This window comes from Mus caroli, unplaced genomic scaffold (genome assembly GCF_978045245.1).
Source record: "Mus caroli unplaced genomic scaffold, Mus_caroli_1 scaffold_14, whole genome shotgun sequence".
In the NCBI taxonomy this organism is placed as follows: Eukaryota; Metazoa; Chordata; class Mammalia; order Rodentia; family Muridae; genus Mus; species Mus caroli.
This window is the reverse complement of record NW_028227269.1, coordinates 98,447,448-98,465,426: the sequence shown is the minus strand read 5'-3', so window position 1 is coordinate 98,465,426 and position 17,979 is coordinate 98,447,448. Positions and strand designations below refer to the sequence as shown.

The 17,979-nt window shown below is 45.9% G+C and overlaps 1 protein-coding gene across 6 annotated transcripts in view; it reads left to right on the top strand.

Annotated features, from left to right (window-relative positions):
* The window catches only part of Ttc7b (tetratricopeptide repeat domain 7B), a 215,107-nt gene that overhangs the window by 125,460 nt on the left and 71,668 nt on the right, over positions 1 to 17,979 (top strand). For all 6 annotated transcript variants that reach the window (XM_021179207.2, XM_029484578.2, XM_029484576.2 and 3 more), the window contains 6 exons: positions 3,304 to 3,387; positions 4,304 to 4,408; positions 5,976 to 6,093; positions 8,035 to 8,092; positions 13,408 to 13,480; positions 15,927 to 16,087. In XM_021179207.2, coding sequence (XP_021034866.1) covers positions 3,304 to 3,387; positions 4,304 to 4,408; positions 5,976 to 6,093; positions 8,035 to 8,092; positions 13,408 to 13,480; positions 15,927 to 16,087 — 599 coding nt within the window. The remainder of the gene's footprint in view (positions 1 to 3,303; positions 3,388 to 4,303; positions 4,409 to 5,975; positions 6,094 to 8,034; positions 8,093 to 13,407; positions 13,481 to 15,926; positions 16,088 to 17,979) is intronic.

Below are 17,979 nucleotides of genomic sequence, written 5' to 3'. Positions count from 1 at the left end.
TTTTTAAAGATAGGCTGGAAATGTTCCATTTGGCTGGCTGTCATGGAATCAGTGATGTTTCTTGAAAATTCTGCAAAATGTAAAGGTCTCAGTCTCGAATAGCTTCAGGGATCCATCCCAGAGAGGCTTGGGGAGCAGACACCTCATTAGCAGAAAGAGTTCTGCTGGAGCCTGAAATCCCTAGGGATCATGAGTGCCCCCCGCCCCTGCCCCTGTTCAGTACACAATACTGTACACAGCAGGAATGACACGCTGAGTGAAGCTTGACAGTGAGCAACTGTCATTGGCATCTGGGCCATCCACTGCTGCCATGATTGTGAGCTCAGACTCTGGGACCAGGCTGCTGGATTCACAGCTGGCTCTATAATCAGCTCACTGAGATGCCATGTGTCACTTAAATCCCTGTGCTTCAGCCTCCTGTCCCTTCAAGGAGCATGGTAATTGCACCTTCCTGTGCTGTGCAAGTATGATCAAAGGAGGCAATGCTCAAAATAGTGCCTAGCTACACAGCAAGTGCTACCAAGAGCCTCGCCACACAAGTACGGCAGCCCACACGTTAGCCCCGTTTGTGGTGGGCAGGGCCTCAGATGGACTTCGTTTCTAAAATGAAGAAGGTAGTGACTACTTAGTGTAAATTTGGATTTGGGCTAAGACGACAGGTATTCTGTATTCCGTGCAGGTGGACAGAGTCTGTCTTGCTCTTTGCTTTATGGCTTTACTTTTCTTTGTCTTTAGTCTGCCCCGAACAGAGCTTTATGAAATATTGAGGTAAAATTCAATTGAAAATAGTTTCTTTATGAGTAAGTAGTCATAGTGCTTTTTGATGTAAAGTTTCTTTTTCTCATACTAACCTGTGACGTTAGCCTGCTCTTTCATCCTTTGTCCCCAACCCCCCCCCCCCCCCGCCTTTCTGATCAGAGTCTCTTTTACAGTCTTGGCTGGCCTGGAACTCGTTATGTAGGCTGGGCTGGCCTCTATCTCACAGAGATCCACTTGCCTCTGACTCATGAGTGCTGGGATTAAAGTCGCACGCCACCATACCTGGCTGTGCTCTTTCAGAAGTCCGGTTCTGTATAATTGTGGACTTCTTGTTTCTGTCTGTCCAGTAGCCAGTTTGCTTGATCTTGTAGCACTATAATTTAATCCTAATTGCTACAACTTCAGGAAAGGGTCTTAGCAAAACCAAGATGACTCTACCTTTGATCATTAAAAAGAATAAACAACAAAAATGGAGCTGGCCAAACTGCTCAGAGAGTAAAAATGCCTGCCATCAAACCTGATGACCTGAGTCGGTGTGTGCGAGCGTATGTGCATGCGTGCGCGTGCACTTATTCTCGTGTGTAAAGGTATACCGCTGGCATGTGAGGAAACCAAGTTAACATTAGTCATCTTCAGTGGCTCTCCACCTTACTTTTGAGACAAGGTCTCTTGCTAAAACAAGAGACAACGGATGCAGACTAGCTTAGATTAACTGTCAGTGAGCTACAGGGACCTTTCCGGTCTGCCTCACAGGAACACCTGGCTTGCTTTACATGACAGTTAGAGATCCAGACTCACTCAGGTCCTTGTACCCGAGTTTTTGTACCACAAGCACTTGACCAACTGAACCATCCCCAGTCCCCAGTAACGCTAGAGTTGTTCTCTCCTCTCCAACACCCCGCCATTTTGCTTTTATTGTGTTACCTCATGTGTTTATGTGTCCTGTTTGTGTGTCACCCCCTCCATGAGACTCTTAGTTCCTGCTTTCTGCCCTTCCCTGTCCATTAGCCATGAAAATTCCACCATGTTCTGTTCCAGCCCTGGCTTCTGAGCACTGTTGGGAAAGCCAGCGTGAGGTGTTCTAGCTGCATGGCACACCCAGGCTGGTGTGAGGCAGCCTGACATGAGCATTGGAGGGGCCTGGTCATCTAAGCCTTTTCTTTGCCTTGCTGTATCTCTCTTGACTCTGTAACTTCATTTCATTTTAGCAGTCACCTCACTCCACCTTGATAAAGAAAGCAATGTCTGGGTGGACACCCCCCTCAGTCCTTCCTTTTACTTGTAGCCACTGCCTCATCACAGGTTGGCCTGGCGCTGGGGCCTGTTGCTCTGTGTCTTCTGGGGCCTGGTGTGTTCCCTCTGTGTTCTCTCTGTCTGCTCAGCCCTCCTTGTTGAAGATTGTTCTAGTCACCACCACAGGGAAATGAGGACATGATGAGACGACCTACCTCCATCCTCCAGCCTTGGCTCCACAGAGTCTGCCTCCCTCCTCACCTGCCCCATCTTACCTCCTCTGGCCCTAAGGCCTGCTTTCCTCTCTGTGCTGCACAGTATCCTTGAAGAGCCGGGTGCTTTGTTAGCTCCTGCATCTGCTTGGCTTGTTTTTCAACCTATTGCTCTCTTCCTGAGGCCCTTTCTGAGCGTGTCATCCTTCCATAGCCTCTCCCCAGGGTCTCCACTTGAGTTTCCTTTCTCCATGGTGCTCTTACCTTTCCCTTCAAAAGAAATGTCGCCCACCCTCCTCCTGTAGCTTGCCCTTTCTGGCTCTAACTTGGGCATGTTGTGAGTTTTGAAGCTCCTAGAACATTCCATTCTCTCACCGCTGTCGTGGTCTTCTACCTCACCTGCCTCTGATGGCCCTCTTATATCTCTGAGATGATTGTCATTCTTCTGCAGGGACCTGGCTATCTAAGAGGGCAGCTCCTGAACTGTATGCCACGGTAGGCTGGCTGCTACTGGAGAAGCCAAGAAGCCTGGGTGTGGCCTGCTCTAGTGGTGCTGGCTGAGGCCGGAAAGTGAGGGCAGCTCAGTAACACAGCTATGATAGCGGGCGATCTCAGGGTAGAGAAGAGAAGAAGTAACTTGGGAAAGCAGCTGTCACCTCAAAGATGCCATGGTTCCAGCCCTACCTCCAGATTGGATTCACTGGGCTTGTGGTGGCCACACTGAGGTGCAGTGTCCGCTCCTCTTCCTCCTCCCCACAGGTTCTTTTCTCACCAGCATGGCTCGGCCATTCTTGTAAATGTCACTTCTGAAAACTAAAATCACATCCCACAGAGCTCCTATTTCCTGCCCATGGATACTTGTCAGATTGGTGCTTCTGTGACAGCCTCCATCTCTGCCTGCCCAGAGCAAAACTGCTCTCATGTGTGAGTCAGCTCTGGCACCACGCTTGGCATGGTGAGGGAATGTCTCAGAGGGTAGAGAGTTCTAGGCCCTCAAGGTTAATAGAATTGGCAGAATTAAATACTGTGGCTGCAGACTCACACAGGTCTGTCCGTAGCCGTTCTCAGTGTATAAGCATTGTCTTTTCTTTCCGACCAGTGCTTAGAAAGAGCCATGAAGTTTGCCTTCGAGGAGTTCCACCTCTGGTACCAGTTTGCTCTGTCGCTGATGGCTGCTGGGAAGGTGAGTCTCTTCACCCCTGCCACGCCATCCAGATGTATGCTGCTGAATCTCGTGAGGAAAGTACCCTACCTACTACCTCATAAAGGCTAAGACGCCATTCTAAACTGTGCTATGGCCTTTCCATAATGGACCACTACATTTATTTAGGGTCTAAGATGGACATAGCACTAAGGTGAGGAATTTTTAATTTTTCTTTTTAAAAACATGTCATGACTCACTCATGTGCAATGTTCATGATTAAAGTTAAGTCTCGAATCATTTTTGAGATATAAACATGTCCCGGAGGCGTGTGCATGAGTGGGGGCTGGGCTGAGTTGGGAGGGTCTTTGGGTTCTCTCCAACAGTCTGTAGTGTTGAGCGGCAGAGGATGCTTGCCAAAACCATGGCTTACTGCTGCTATTTGGTGGAAGCCTGGGGTGCTTTCATAGCTGAGTGACAGGGGACATGTCATTTAGTAAAATAGAGTAATGTGCCTACCTCAAGAGTTACCAGACATGCATGCAGAAGCTTGCACAAATATTTAGGGTGTGTCACCTCTGCCATATGCACACTTGATAAAGAGGCAACCATAGTAAGTCTGGTATGCAGTGAATTGTGAAGCCTCACATGGAATACTATATGTGCTGACTGAGTTCACAAACAGTGTAGTATGCTTTTAATTAGGTGTTTATTTTTTATAACAGTATAAACTACTGCAGTCTATTTTTTTTTCTTGTTGTTGCAATGGCTACACAAGCAGGGAGTGAGTTAGGCAGGTATCAGGGGCCTGTTTCAACTCACTCTTGATAAGAGTTCACTCTCTGTCATGCTGGGCCCCAGGCTGTGGCTCTCACAGACCCTGACCCCTTTGAGAAGGCTAGACTGTTTCCTCTGTCAGACTCCATGAGCTTGACACAACTGCTCTGTCCCCGTGCAGTCCGCCCGTGCTGTGAAGGTGCTGAAGGAATGCATCCGGCTAAAGCCGGACGACGCCACCATCCCGCTCTTGGCAGCCAAGCTCTGTGTGGGTTCTCTCCACTGGGTAAGTGGGGAGTCTCTCCCCTCCACACTTCCTCCATGCTTCCTTGTCAAGCCTCACCTGCCCAATGGGAGTTGTAGATTTCCAGCATGCTTCAGGTTTTCTTTCTAATGGAAATGCTTGAAAAATATCAATGAGAGGCTAGATTAGATTCATGCTCAGAGAGACGCAGCTCACTGTGTGGGACATGTAGGACTGAGAAGGTCCCAAAGCTTTCTAGTCACCTTTGACTTAAAATCTTACTCTCTGCCTCTAGATTTATAACACAGCTTCCCTCATGCATCCTCCTTCACAAGCACTCTTCAGACTTGCGTGTGGCAGTGGTCTAACTTATCCAGGTTCTAGAACCTCAGCAAACACAGCATTAGAAAACAGAAAGCTGGCTAGCTTGCCGAGCTGGAGGCATAGATGATTCTCTCCTACAGTGGAGTTTTCATGTCTTTGATTCAGTTTCATATCCAGTTAGTTTTGTAGATGTAGAGTAATTTGCCCTAAGGCCCAAGACTCCCTGCTAATTTGGGGGTTCCTTCCCTTATAGCCCCATAGCATGGTTTGTTTGTTTGTTTGTTTTTCATGTATTCTCACCCAAGAGAAGAAAAGCAAGCCTTGCAAAGAAAGTGATCCCTTGTGTGAGTCCCCTGAAGGAAGCAGGCATAGGCTCACAGCCATAGTGTGGCAAGCTCCTGTGATTGGCAGTCTGGGGCTGTGAGCAGAGGGGACAGTGCTGAGGGCCTGGGAGGGAGCATCAGTGTGTACCTTGTCTTGGAACACAAGTAACCACTGCCCTCCTCCCAACGGTGGCTCCATTTATCACTGTTACAAACCGGTCCCTAACCACCCAAGCAAGCCTTGGTTAAAGATGGGAGTAAGAAGCCTTTTCTATATATCATTTCTTACCATTTTATTATTCACGTTTTCAAAGGCCTCAGCAATCAAGAGTATAGTGAATTCCCATCCACTACATCCGGCTCAGGCCCTCCACTGCCACACTTTTAAAGAAACCAATCTCTTTTCTAGTGTGTTGTGAAGAGTTGTGACTCATTGAGAGTGCAGTTTACAGGTACATATTCCCCACAGGAATCTACCCGTGCAAGGCCCATGCTCTGTGTTCTGTAAAATAGGTCAAGTTGGGAAATTTTTTACAGCTTGTGGCAAAGAAAATTCAAGTCTAAATGCATTCTTTATTTCATGATTAAAGGGGAAGACCCAAACACAAGACATTTCAAGAGCTGTTTTCTTTTTAGCCATACTTCATTTGGCCTCCGAGCCCTGAGTCCATCCCCATTTTAGAACCATGGAGTAAACGGTGACGGTGGAAAAGAGAGAAGCCCAGTAGATACAAAGCAGCATTGGAAAAGAAGGCAAAAAGCAGAAAGGGAACACTTAAGGAAAGATAACTAGGCATCCTGTGGACTATTGAAAGGCTCAGTAAAGAAAAGAGAATTGCCAGGGTAAAGTCGGGAGGTTTGGGGGTTATTTCCAAAGCAAACCAGAACCCCACGTTTAGCAGCAGGTGCTCATGGGAAGTGATGTTATGAGTTTGACAGGCTGTTTTAAACGTATCTTTCAGTTGGAAGAGGCTGAGAAGTTTGCCAAAACTGTTGTTGATGTGGGAGAGAAAACGTCAGAATTCAAGGCCAAAGGCTACCTAGCTCTGGGGCTCACGTATAGTCTGCAAGCCACTGATGGTGAGAGAAGCCCCACCCCACCCCCACCCCCAGGCCAAGACCACCCTGCAGTGTCTCGTAGTTTCCTGTCTGTGGAGGGTACAAAAGCCAGGCGTCCTGGATCCTGGTCTGGTTATGGGGAATGTCAAAGCCCTGAGTTGGGTCGTAGTTGAGGCTGTGGTGCCCAGGTACCTGGCCAGCAGGTGCTGGGAATCCATCTTGAGAGTAAGAAGAACAAGGCCTCCAGAGATGAGTCAACACAGCCACACCCTCACCCTGGCCAGTTCCTAAGGGAAAAGATGGATATTGGGTCTTAGGTACAGTAGTATAGAAGAATTTAGAGCCAAAATCTTGTAGGGATCAACCCTTCGTTGGCCAGGGTCTGTGCACTTCTTCATTCCCACATTTTAACTCACAAATCTGTACATATGCAGTGTAGCTAACCCATGGCTCTCAAGTACAATGATGTATATATTTTGGATATGCTGAAAAGTTTTGGTTGATGGGTTTTTTAGCTTTAAAATAAATCTTAATACCTTGAAAATGAATCTTAGTTATGTTTTATATTTTATGATTAATTTTTTAACATTTTATAAAATATAACATGAATATAAAAAAAAAAAACCTTAAATACAAATATGTAACTTAATGACTAGAACAAGGCAAACTGCTCCGAAGTGCCACCCAGGGCAAGAGGCAAGATCTGACCATTCTCCTGGAGAGTCCCTCCACTGCCCTGTCAGTCACAGTAGAATAGAATACTACTGTGACTCCTACAAATTAGCCCAAATCGTTCCCTTCTCTACCCTAAAATATTGCATGTTTGGCATGTCAATTGCTTTTTGCTACTAGATTTCTGGCTACTTTTCTATGCATATACAATATATTGGCCATATTCAGCATGTCTTCAAATTTCAACTTTCAGAGAGAAGTCTGAATGCTGTAGACTTACCCACATAAATTCTTGGTTCCGAGTCTACCTTTCAACGGTGTTTAGAACCAGTACACCCTGCTGAGCCTTTTACAGCATTGAAAGTTCTGTTGGGTCAAGTAGAGGATCTTCTCTATAGATCCACTGGGGTTCTGAGTAGCCCTGAGGGCAGCCTCCCACTGTTAACTTCTTGGCTGGCAGGAGCTGCCCCTGTGCAGCGATTAGATCAGGGTCTACCTCAGTGCAGCTGCAGACAGGTGTTCAGGGCTCTTCCTTACTCCAGTAAAAAGTACCCTCTTAGTCCTTAGGCAGACTATAAGGGAGCCATTTTTCTTGTTTTACACAGGGAAGTGTTTGCTCACAGCCAGGAGGCCTCACTCCTGTGAACTCATATTCTTACATCCATGTTGGGTTTTGGCAAGCGCCATCTTTTATGTTGACATCAAGGTATTAGAGTCCTGGCCACTAGCCAGCATGAGTTAAACTAGCATCAGGCCAAGAGTCCTTGGCCCAAGGTCATAGCTACCCAGTCCCAAAGAGTCTTCGATAGCATTTCATCCGTTCACAGTGCTTGAGCCCTGACTGAACCCATCCTGGCAGAGATGCTTCTACATGTCTACCTGGGGACCCAGGGTGTTCTTCCTGGAGTTCCAAATGATCCTGCCTCCAACCCCATCCCACCCCACCTCACCCCACCAGCATACTCCAGGTTTCCTTTTTAACAGAAATGTGCCTGAAAGTAGTGATAGCGATAGATTGGATTCACACTCAGAGTGACAGCCTATGTGACACATAGGCCTGAGGAGGCCCTGAAACTCACACTGTTTCCTTGATATTGTTCCACAATGATGTCCACTGGTCATAGACAGAGCAAAGCCTTAGCAATGGGACTGGGCGTCCTGTCCTAACAGTGCCTGCTGCAGTAGGCACTCAGAGCTTGGTACATCTAGCATGGCTTTTGTAGTGGGTTTAGTATGGGCACACCCCACCCCAACTTCTCTTGACACCTACTAACAGAACCCTTTTCTCAGCTTCTCTGCGAGGGATGCAGGAGGGCCTGCAGAGGAAGGCACTTCTTGCGTTTCAGAGGTGAGTGGGAGTTCATCTTTTCACTTGCTGTACGTAGTGACAACGGAACATGAGGAGCGAGAGGGGCAGGGTATTTTTAAAGATTATGTAAACAGTGCTTTGCCTCCGGGAGGATGTCTTGAGCAGCAAACATGAAACCTCAAAGCTAGAAGTAGGGTATCATTCCTTGCCCTGTTTGGCTATACTTTTAATCTGTTTATTCATTTGGGTACTTTTTATTCATTCCTGATAAAAGTGATTTTAACTCAAGAAAGGTAAGACACTTTGTCTAGGGAGATCGTTCCTTTATTAAAGACGTTTGTCATCATCTTGAAAAGAGGTCCCTTTTTTTTTTCCTGGCTTTTTTCTGCTTGTCAAGCTGCGGGCTTTTACATTAAGAGTTGAAGAAGCTAGAGATCTGAAAGTCTCTGAAACAGCATCCTAGCAGCCATCTCAAACTCCCCGTCCTACCTCACACCACAATACCTTGGCTCTTATCTCTGTCCTTGGGCCTTTCATGAACATAGAACAGTGCATTGTCATTATAAAAGATGAGTGCCCCATGCTCCCTTCTGTACCTGGGCAGTCAGGAGCAGCAATAATGTCATCACGGTGTGGGGGTGAGGTGCCAGAGGGAATGGAGTCTCATGGACGAAGATTGGACCCAGTGAGGAGCCGGGATCTACAGATACTAGGTAGTTTTACCTGTACTCGGTTTTACTCATTGCAGGTATAATAAATCATCAATATTAAATGGGTCCCTGAAAATACAGCCCTGTGAGGTGAAATCTAGAATTGGAATTGATCCTTTTGTTTTAAATACATCGAGTTACATTGACTTCTTAAAACCATGTTACCTTGTTACTTCTTTGAACACCTCATGAGCCTTCCCTGTACTGGCCACCTTGTTAGATCATTTCCTCAGAACTGCGTGTGTAGGTCTGTCCTGCCATCCATGTGTATTTTTCGTGCAGTCATTATTGCTTGGTTTTGCTACTGGAAAGTGCCCCTGCCTCTCTGTTTCAGTTTCCAGGCAGGCCTGTCCGTTACTCCTTCCCTTTGCCACTCTGATTCTTGATTAAGGACATGAAGCACCAGCCCACATCTGCACAGACCCGGGCTCTGGGCTCAGCTTTTGTGATTAGTGTTTCTCAGCCCAGAGCATGAAAGCATTTCCATTCCGATGGTTCCAGGTTTTACTTTCTCCAGTTCTTATTTGTCAAACCCACACATGGATGCTTCAGAAAGTGGCCGCCACATCTGTTTCACTTTCCTTAAATCAGCACATCTTACGGGTTCTCTAAAAACAGCCACGGCGGTGGTCTGCCTGGGGCTGCCTGGGTAACGGAGGGTTATGTAACAGCTGTTCTGTCAGCCTGAATTCTTTTCTGTTCCTTTTTTGCTTAGGCTTAAATTCAAAGAGATTTAACATGTTTGCTCATAAGGCGACTAAGGAGCAGAGCCCCTCCTAGCCTAACTGAGTACATTGTTGAAGGCCAACCTAAGTTACTGTTGTGTGAAATGCAGAATGGTCTTCAAATGCGCACAGTGACTTTGAGTCACGTAGACATTGCTGTTTTAAAGAAAAGACTTTAAGTAAATAAGAAAGATTGTAGTACTTCTTAAAGGCAAATAGATCGTTTAAAATCACTTAGGGGAGAAGTATTTTTCGATGCATTTTATATAAGTTTCACCCAAATTTTATATTTTATACTGTTATTTTGTTTCTGATTTTATTGTTTATTTCTTTTGTTTGAAAAAAAAAACGTGGTACATTTAAAAGAGGGATAGGGTTGCAGATACAGCCTATGAAAATGAAGTCTTAATCATAACTAGAGCCAGGATTTAGAAAGATTTGTTCTCTGAGGCACTCAAAGGGGCAGTGTCTGAATATATCAGAGTGGTGAAGCTCTATCCAGATATTGAGATATCAGCTGTTCTTACCCGTAAGTCACCTCAGCCAGTCTGTTGAACAAAAGTATGGTGAAGAAAATGCCATGTGTGCAGCACTGTAAGCTCTGGCTTCACTGAACTTTCACATCCTATTGAGAAAAGCATTCCCAAAGATGCTGACAGCAAGTGTCGTGGTGCACTGGTAAACACTGCTCCTGGGGGAGGTAGTGGCATGACATCATCTGTATTTGCCACTCAGGGCGGCATGGGACGTGCAGCCTCACTTTGCTGTGGCTCCTCCCCCTAGCTTGTGTGTGTGTGTGTGTGTGTGTGTGTGTGTGTGTGTGTGAAGGATGATAGATTGAGGATGAGCTGTCCCCAGAATGTAGGACTTTCAGTGAGAACCACCAAGCTAAAGATGTGTAAATAGTGTAAGAGCTCTGAGTAAACCATGTGTGCATTCATGAGTTCTGGGCCCATTGTAATCAGAAAGGAGGGGGACTTGGAGAGAAAATTAGCCAACCAGGGCAGCCGGGTGATGGCATAAAGACCAAGCCTTAGCCTCACACATCCCTCCCTCCACTCCATTTCTGCTTCTGTCTCCTTTTCTGGGTGTACTTAGGTAAGGTGCTTGTAGTCGATGCTTCATAAATGGTAGTCACCATTGCTGTGCGATCTGTGCATTATAAGCCAGGATGAAAACTGACACGCATTACCTAGATTCCTGGCTCAGCTCCAGACGCTGTTGGACATGGAATTTAGGAGTTCACTAGATGTGCTGGGGTCTAGTTAGTGGGTGGGTAAAATGGGTAGGAGGGCAGGTGGGAGGATGGATGGATATATGGGCGGCCTCCTTTTTATAGGAGAAGAACTGAATTAGTTAAGGTACAGGCACACTGCCAATAGAAGCACCATGAGCATCTTGTGATGGAACTTTTAGTGGTCTGTGCTCCTGCCCAAGGATGGATTGTGGAGCTGCTAGGTCCATGTAGGCTTGCAGTTAGATGGGCATTGAGCAAGTTAGCAGTAAGCCTACCAAAGGACCCTTGCCTCAGGAAGCTTGGCTGCTTGAGCCGCCCCATACAACTGCAGCAAGGCATGTGGCACCCGCAGAGAGCAACCCCCCACTTACTCTTTCTTGTTTTGTTTGTCACTTCCTACCTACCCCCTTTCTTTTGCTGAAATAGTCAACTTAATTTACCTTGCAAACAAGGCACTTAAACTACACGTTTTAAGGTACACTTCATTAGAAATTGGCAGTTGCGTTTTTTTGTTATTAGCCTCATTGGAAATTCTTTAGAAGTTACCATAAAGCACCTTGGAAACACCACAATTGCTAGCACTCCTAGTTTGTTTCTTTTACAGGCCTGTGGTTAGTGATTCATAATCCTTTGTTGAGACCAGGGTGGGGCCTTTGGCCATAACTAAAAAAAAAAATCCACACTCTGAATTCGCCAGATCAGCTGCCAGCTTCTCACTCCATTAGCACTGGATAGAAGCAACCATGATATAACTTAGTTTATGGAAAAATACAAACTGGACTGAGAAAAATTAAGGTTCTGACAAATCATTTTTGATGGCTGTGGAAACCTGGCTTTATTATTTTTTGAAAGAAAATGAGATAAAAAAATTACTTTACGTAATAAAATGTTTCTTCTTAATCGCTTTTATAGTCATTTTCCTTGGATAATTGAGCAAGACAGAAACCATGACATGTTCACCTCACCTTTTCAACACCCAAGAAAAACCCTTTCATGTGTTAATTCATGAAGAGCCAGTGCTTGTAAGTCATACAAGCTGGACTGTAGTGATGGATTTGCAGCCTCCATCTCTTAAACCCAGACCAGAAGAGTGCAGAGGCTGTAGCTTGCAGCTGGACTGCTAGTAAGGATTTCCCAGGACTGAGTTTTTTGCTTTGCTCAATATTAATTAACAAAAGGAGCCTCGGAGCTCAGTGGGTAAAGTGCTCACTATGCAAGCATGCAGTCCTGAGTTTGATTCCTAGCACCCACAGTGCTAAGGGGCCAGTCAGTCTAGTCATGACTTTGAGCCCCATGGACATGGAGAGACCAGGCAGAGACAGAGAGACAGACAGACAGACAGAGACAGACAGACACAGAGAGAGAGAGAGACAGAGAGAGAGAGAGAGAGACAGAGAGAGAGAGAGAGAGAGAATGTAAAGAATAATCAGAAAGGTACTTCTGTCTTCCAGATGATGCACACACAGGCAAGCTTACCTGCACATATAAGCATACACAATTACATTTAGAACATAAATTAAAAGGTTTAGATAAGGGCAAACCCCAGCCCTGCACATACAGCATTTGCCCAAACAGTGCCCAGCGTCACGGAGTTTGCCTGTTTTCTAGGTTGTGCCTATTAGAAGTCTTTTTTTTCTTTTTCCCATGGAAGACTAACAGTTAATTAAAAGGCCTTGTGTCTATAGAAAAGTTTGCAAGCTGGCCACAGATGACTCTGTAATGATTTAGCTTTCTGTTTCATCTTGAATTTGCTTTCTCCTGATAGAAGTGCCTCCTTTGATCACTGAATGTTGTCAGAGCAAAGATGGTTGTTTGCTATCCAAGACCCACAGTTTGTAATTAGTCTGTTCCATGGTCCCTTTTACCTAAGTAAGTTTGTTTTTTCTTCCTACAAGTCTGTTAAATGCAGAAGTAGGTCCTGTAAACTATCACATTTTGAATTGCTTCTGATGAAATACAATTAACTTCCACATAAAAGCCAAAAAAAACCGATTATATTTGCAGTCTGTTAGTCAGCCAAGACAACGTCTTTGCATCCCACAACAAGGCCAGTTAATGCTGCCAAGCCTAATGTCCTACCACACTCTTACACAACACGGTTATAGGAACACAGTTAGTAAACTGCATGGGATGTAGTAGAGTTTTCAGAATCAATGGGTGTCTTTCTCTTTCCCCGGTTCAACCCTCATTTTATAAGCAAAGCTGGTCTTTGATTTTCATATGGTTTTTCTAAAATCTAGAAATTTGGATGAAGTGCATTAAAGTCACATAAAACTTAGCCAAAGTAGCCATTGTCTGGCCAAGAGTTTATACTAAAAAGGGGTGAATACTTCTTCAGTTGATTTTACCTGTACACTTGATTTTTACTGTGACCCAGTGTGACACTTGGGCTTCTGTCTGTTGCAGAAGCCAGACCTTGGGGCCTTTGGATTCCTTATCTCTAGGCTCCTCTGAGGTATGGGAACCAAGATGGCCATTTTAGGTGCTGGACAAAAGCCAAAAATACATTCCTGTGATATATCTGTGTATGGTGGTCAGAATGTGGGAGAAAGGTTAAGGAAATGATAAATAGTTCTGCTGGAAATGTGGCTTTGACACCAAAATGCAGACGTGAAGACAGTTTATGATGATAGGGCAAGCAAATGTGGCCTAATGTTCTAATAGCGGTGAATACTTTTTCAGGGCCCATAGCCTGTCACCTACAGATCACCAAGCAGCTTTCTACCTGGCTCTGCAGCTCGCCATCTCCAGACAGGTCAGTGTTTCTAAGGTGTCCTAAGCCTGGTGTGCAATGTTACCTTCCAGCTCCTATGATAAGGCTGTCCTTCCTTAACTGAGGAAGCTGGACACTGCTCGAAGAGGAAGCTAACTCCTCCCAGAAATGACCCTGGGGTTCAAGTCTGTTTGAACATGTGCTGTGAAGACAGAAGGCCCAGGCTGCACTCTTGAGAGTAAATACACAACCTGGGGTCAGATGTCAAGATGAGTGCAGGACAGGGAATGTACCCTGACTCCAGAGGTCACCAAAGAGTCTTTAGCCTTGGCTAACAGGAGCGGAGTAGTGGAACCCAGGGCTGAGCTTCGTGACGGGGATTGAGTCACTGGTTGGAGCCTGATTGTCACAAGGGTTTTTATGCGTAACTGGAAAATGCCAGAAGGTATCAACCAGACACCAAACCCTTTTAAAATGCAGAGATGATGTGAACATTCACACACACTGTTGCATCTTCTTGCTAGAAGACCAAGTCTTACTGGCCCTCATCTTCCCAGGGGCATCTTGAGCTGCCTTTCACATTCTAGTACCCCTTTCCCTACTCCCTCCTACCTGTTCTTGAAATTCAGCCAGATGCTTGGCAGCCCACCAGGTAGGTGCAAGATGCTGGTGGTGACCCCAGCACATTCCTGAGTGCAGACTGGAAGAGTGAATCTGATGCTGGCTCCAGAGATATGTCATGCCCTATAGGCTGGACTGAGGTATGCATTATCCTTCCCAGTTGCCTCAGAATAGTGTTAAGAAGTGGCTCCCCTTGGCAACCTGGGAACAGAGGTCAAGACACCTACCTAGAAAGGTCTGTCCTTGGTGGAGTGTGGCTTACAGTGTGCTGAGCACTGACCATCTATTGTCCTTGAGCCTCCTCATGAAATCATCTTCCTTATATAGTATCAGTTCTTTCCACTTGAGGGTGCAGGAGGGGAGGACCCATGCCTGCCATTGTCGTTGTCTTAACTTGACAGTGCTTGGTATGTGTTTGACACCCAGGAAGACTTTTTGAATGAAGGAGCCAGCTCTGAACCCTTCAATCCAATCCTCTCTAACGACATCATCTTGAGCCTCACCTCTGCCCCTACACATATGGCCATCCCTGTAAACTAGCACAATGAGGATGGCTGCCTTTGTCTCCCTACTTAAGGCTGAGGGACAATCACATAGGAGGTTGGCACCCTAGAAAGCAGATAGGTAGATGGAGTCTCTGGGTGCAACCTATCCACAAGGATCGTAGGCATGTAATACTGAAGCGCCAAGGCTCTAAGTGAGTGTGTCCTTGTTGACTGGGACAGGGATTTGGGGTGCTGTGCTCAAGTCATCTCAGTTCTCTGTACTTGAGCTTCCTCCCTGCCAATGAATCATGTGGCCAGCTCTAACAGCCATGACTGTAGGGTTCCAAAGAAAGCCTCATAGCCAGCACTTAAGGTGTAGGGCCGTGTAGAACTGAACTCAGAATACAGGCTTTGGGAAAGCAAGCCGTGGATTCTCCTAAGGGCTAAGGTTCCTGAAGATTTGGGAAGAGGTAGGAGAGTCAAAGCATAGAGTGAGAGGCCACGTAGGAGTCCCCTGGGCAGGTGTGTCAGAATGCTCTGTCTCCAACTCTGTTTGGAAATCCAACTTCACATTCTCCTTTCTATTGATCCCACGAGATAAGTATTCAAATGCCTACTGAACATGTAACCACGGGCTTCATGCTTTCCAAGAACATGTGAGGCTGGAGAGATGGTGCAGTGGGTAAGATGCTGCTCCTTGGTACTCTGTAATAACCATAGGTAACACACGTATACACCACACACACACACACACACACACAAGAGAACATGTTGAGCAGCTGTTGCACCCGTGACCAAGGTTACATGTGGGCCTGCTTGAATTTGGCTACATCTGCTTTGCAAGTGGTCCTGTGACTTGCTTTCTTGCAGCCAGTTATTTTGCACCCTAGTTTGGAAAGGTATGGGGCTTTGTTTGTTTGTTTGTTTGCATATTTCCTTCATGTCCAGGGGAGATCCAAACATCTGGACCTTAAAAAGTTCTGCTAAAGGTTTCATGGCTTATGATGTACTTTAATTTCAATAATGCTCTGAAAGGGAGAATGGGTCAGCTAAGGCAGTTTAGTTCCATTAAGAATCCCTGGGAACTTGTCTCTGTCTCCACTCACAGTGAGCTCATCTTAAACATAATCAAAAGTGCGTCTGTTCTGTGGGGATGGAAGTTTATCTAGAGAGATGGAAAAGGCAGAGGAGTGGGGTCTCTCCTCTTCCCTTGCTTGTCCTATCTCTGCTGAAGAGGATGTGCTCTCATTTGGTCAGTATCCTGTCCTGAGGACATGTATGTAGGTGCAGCATGACATAAAACAACTTGCAGTGAACTTGATGTACCCGTGGCCTCTTTGTGTGACTGTCTAAACAAACTTCTGGGTTTTGTTTTAAACCAGATACCAGAAGCTCTAGGATATGTTCGCCAAGCTCTCCAACTGCAAGGCGACGATGCGAACTCCCTGCACCTCCTGGCTCTCTTGTTGTCGGCTCAGAAGCATTACCACGATGCTCTCAACATTATCGACATGGCCCTGAGTGAATACCCAGAAAATTTTATGTAAGTAGCCCCGCCATCGACCTTCCCTTACTCTGGAATCACTGCATGGGCTTCTCTCTAGACTCCTCCTTTCTGAGCTGTCCATGAGACCTTCGTGGGCACTCAAGGAGGGCAGAGAAACTTACTCCTGGTTCCCCACTGCCCTGGGTGCTTAACACCAAGCTGCTTCTAGCCATCCTGACACAGCTCAGGTACCCCACTTGTTCTTCTCCACTGTGTTCCCTGAAGCACGCACAGTTGTTCCAAGACAGTAGTGAATATTTTGATAGTTTTCAAGAAAGGTAGTAAGTAGATGCGAATTCCCATACACTTGGCTGTGATAAAACTGTTAGACTGTAACCTGGGTTAGGATGTTTAGCTCTCTGAGTCTAGGTTTAGTATCTAGGAGATACAGTTTCTTGAATAAGTTTATCAACACTTACACGTACTGTAAGAATCATCATTAGAGGCAGCCACAGGCTTAGCCTGCCTACCTGCATCATCACATTTGTCCTCTGAGTCACATTTTTTATTGAGCCCGAGAATGTGAGGTTCACTGACTCCATGCCTGGTGGTGAGGCCTTGTGGAGAACATTGTCTTCTGGGCTACCTACCGGGTTACCAGTACACAGTGACTAGAAATAGTAAACACTCCTGTGGGCTGGAAGAGTCTACATGTCTGCATGGCTGCAAATCCAGTAACAGGGTAGGGACAACGTAAGGGTGGGGAGTGGGGGTGGGAAGGAGTGTGGAAGGTGGCCTCGCTTTCTCTGTTTAAGTAGGTCAACTCTAGCTTGATCCCCCTGCCTGTTTTGATCAGTGCTTTCTCAGCAGCTCTCCCTGGAGAATTGGTTCACACATTTCCACTGCTAACATGTCTTTGTCTTCAAGGAAAGGGCGCTTCTCTTCTCCCCTTCTCCATCTAATCCAGGAACCCTGTGGCTAAAGAGTTCTTTTGTAGGCTCAGCTGTTTGCAGAGTGAACTAAAGAGCTTTGCTACAGTGTTGCTTCTTGCACATCTCAAACTTGCTCTTGTGACACCTGCACATTTCTGTATTTTATCCCAGGATGTTTCCGCCCTGTAGAATCACAGTGATTAGATTACGTTTTAAAGTATTTGGTTTTCTCCATTTTGATAAAGTAGCAACAACATGATACGATGGAACTTAATCTCTATCGACAGTATTTATAAAGTGCCCTTCTATGACTCCTCCCTCCAGCACACATGTGTCCATGCATGTGTGCACAGCCACTCCCCTCTTTAGATACTACTCTCCAGCTTGTGGTTCCTGTTTCAGTAGCCCACAGTAGCACCCTAGAGAAGCTTCCTAGACTAACAGCCACACTGCACAGTAAGCAATCAGCAGCGATAGCTAATGCCATAGTGCCTCCAGTGACAGCAGCTGACAGCCTTGTCAAGCAGGAGGAATAAGGAGCGGCAGTGGAGATATGTCAGCAATGTAAGCCTGTTACTTTAATGCTAAGCTGCAAACTGGAAAAATCAGAGTATGTGGCATCAGGTCTGAGATCAGCTCAGGACTTGTCTGCTTTTCAAATAGTTTTATGTCTTCCTTTGTGATGGGAAACTTCTTGGCAAGAATGCCTACTAAAAGTTGAGAGTAGATGTAGTCTGTGGATCCCACAAGTCCGTGATCACCTGAGTAAAACCTGTTAGCACCAACTGAAGCAATGTCCCAGCTATAGGAATTATGTTTCTTTTTGATGGGTCTGTCCCCAGCAGAACTTTAGACCCTGAAGCCTAGGGTTGCCTCTGGTGTCTTTTATTTCTAGCCACATATAATAACAAACTTAGTTGATATTATGTTCCAACTTGTTTCTAGACAGCCCTGCCTGTCATGTTGAACAGTTGCTGATAAGATAGCTGAAGGTTCTCACAGAAGCAGCCAATCATC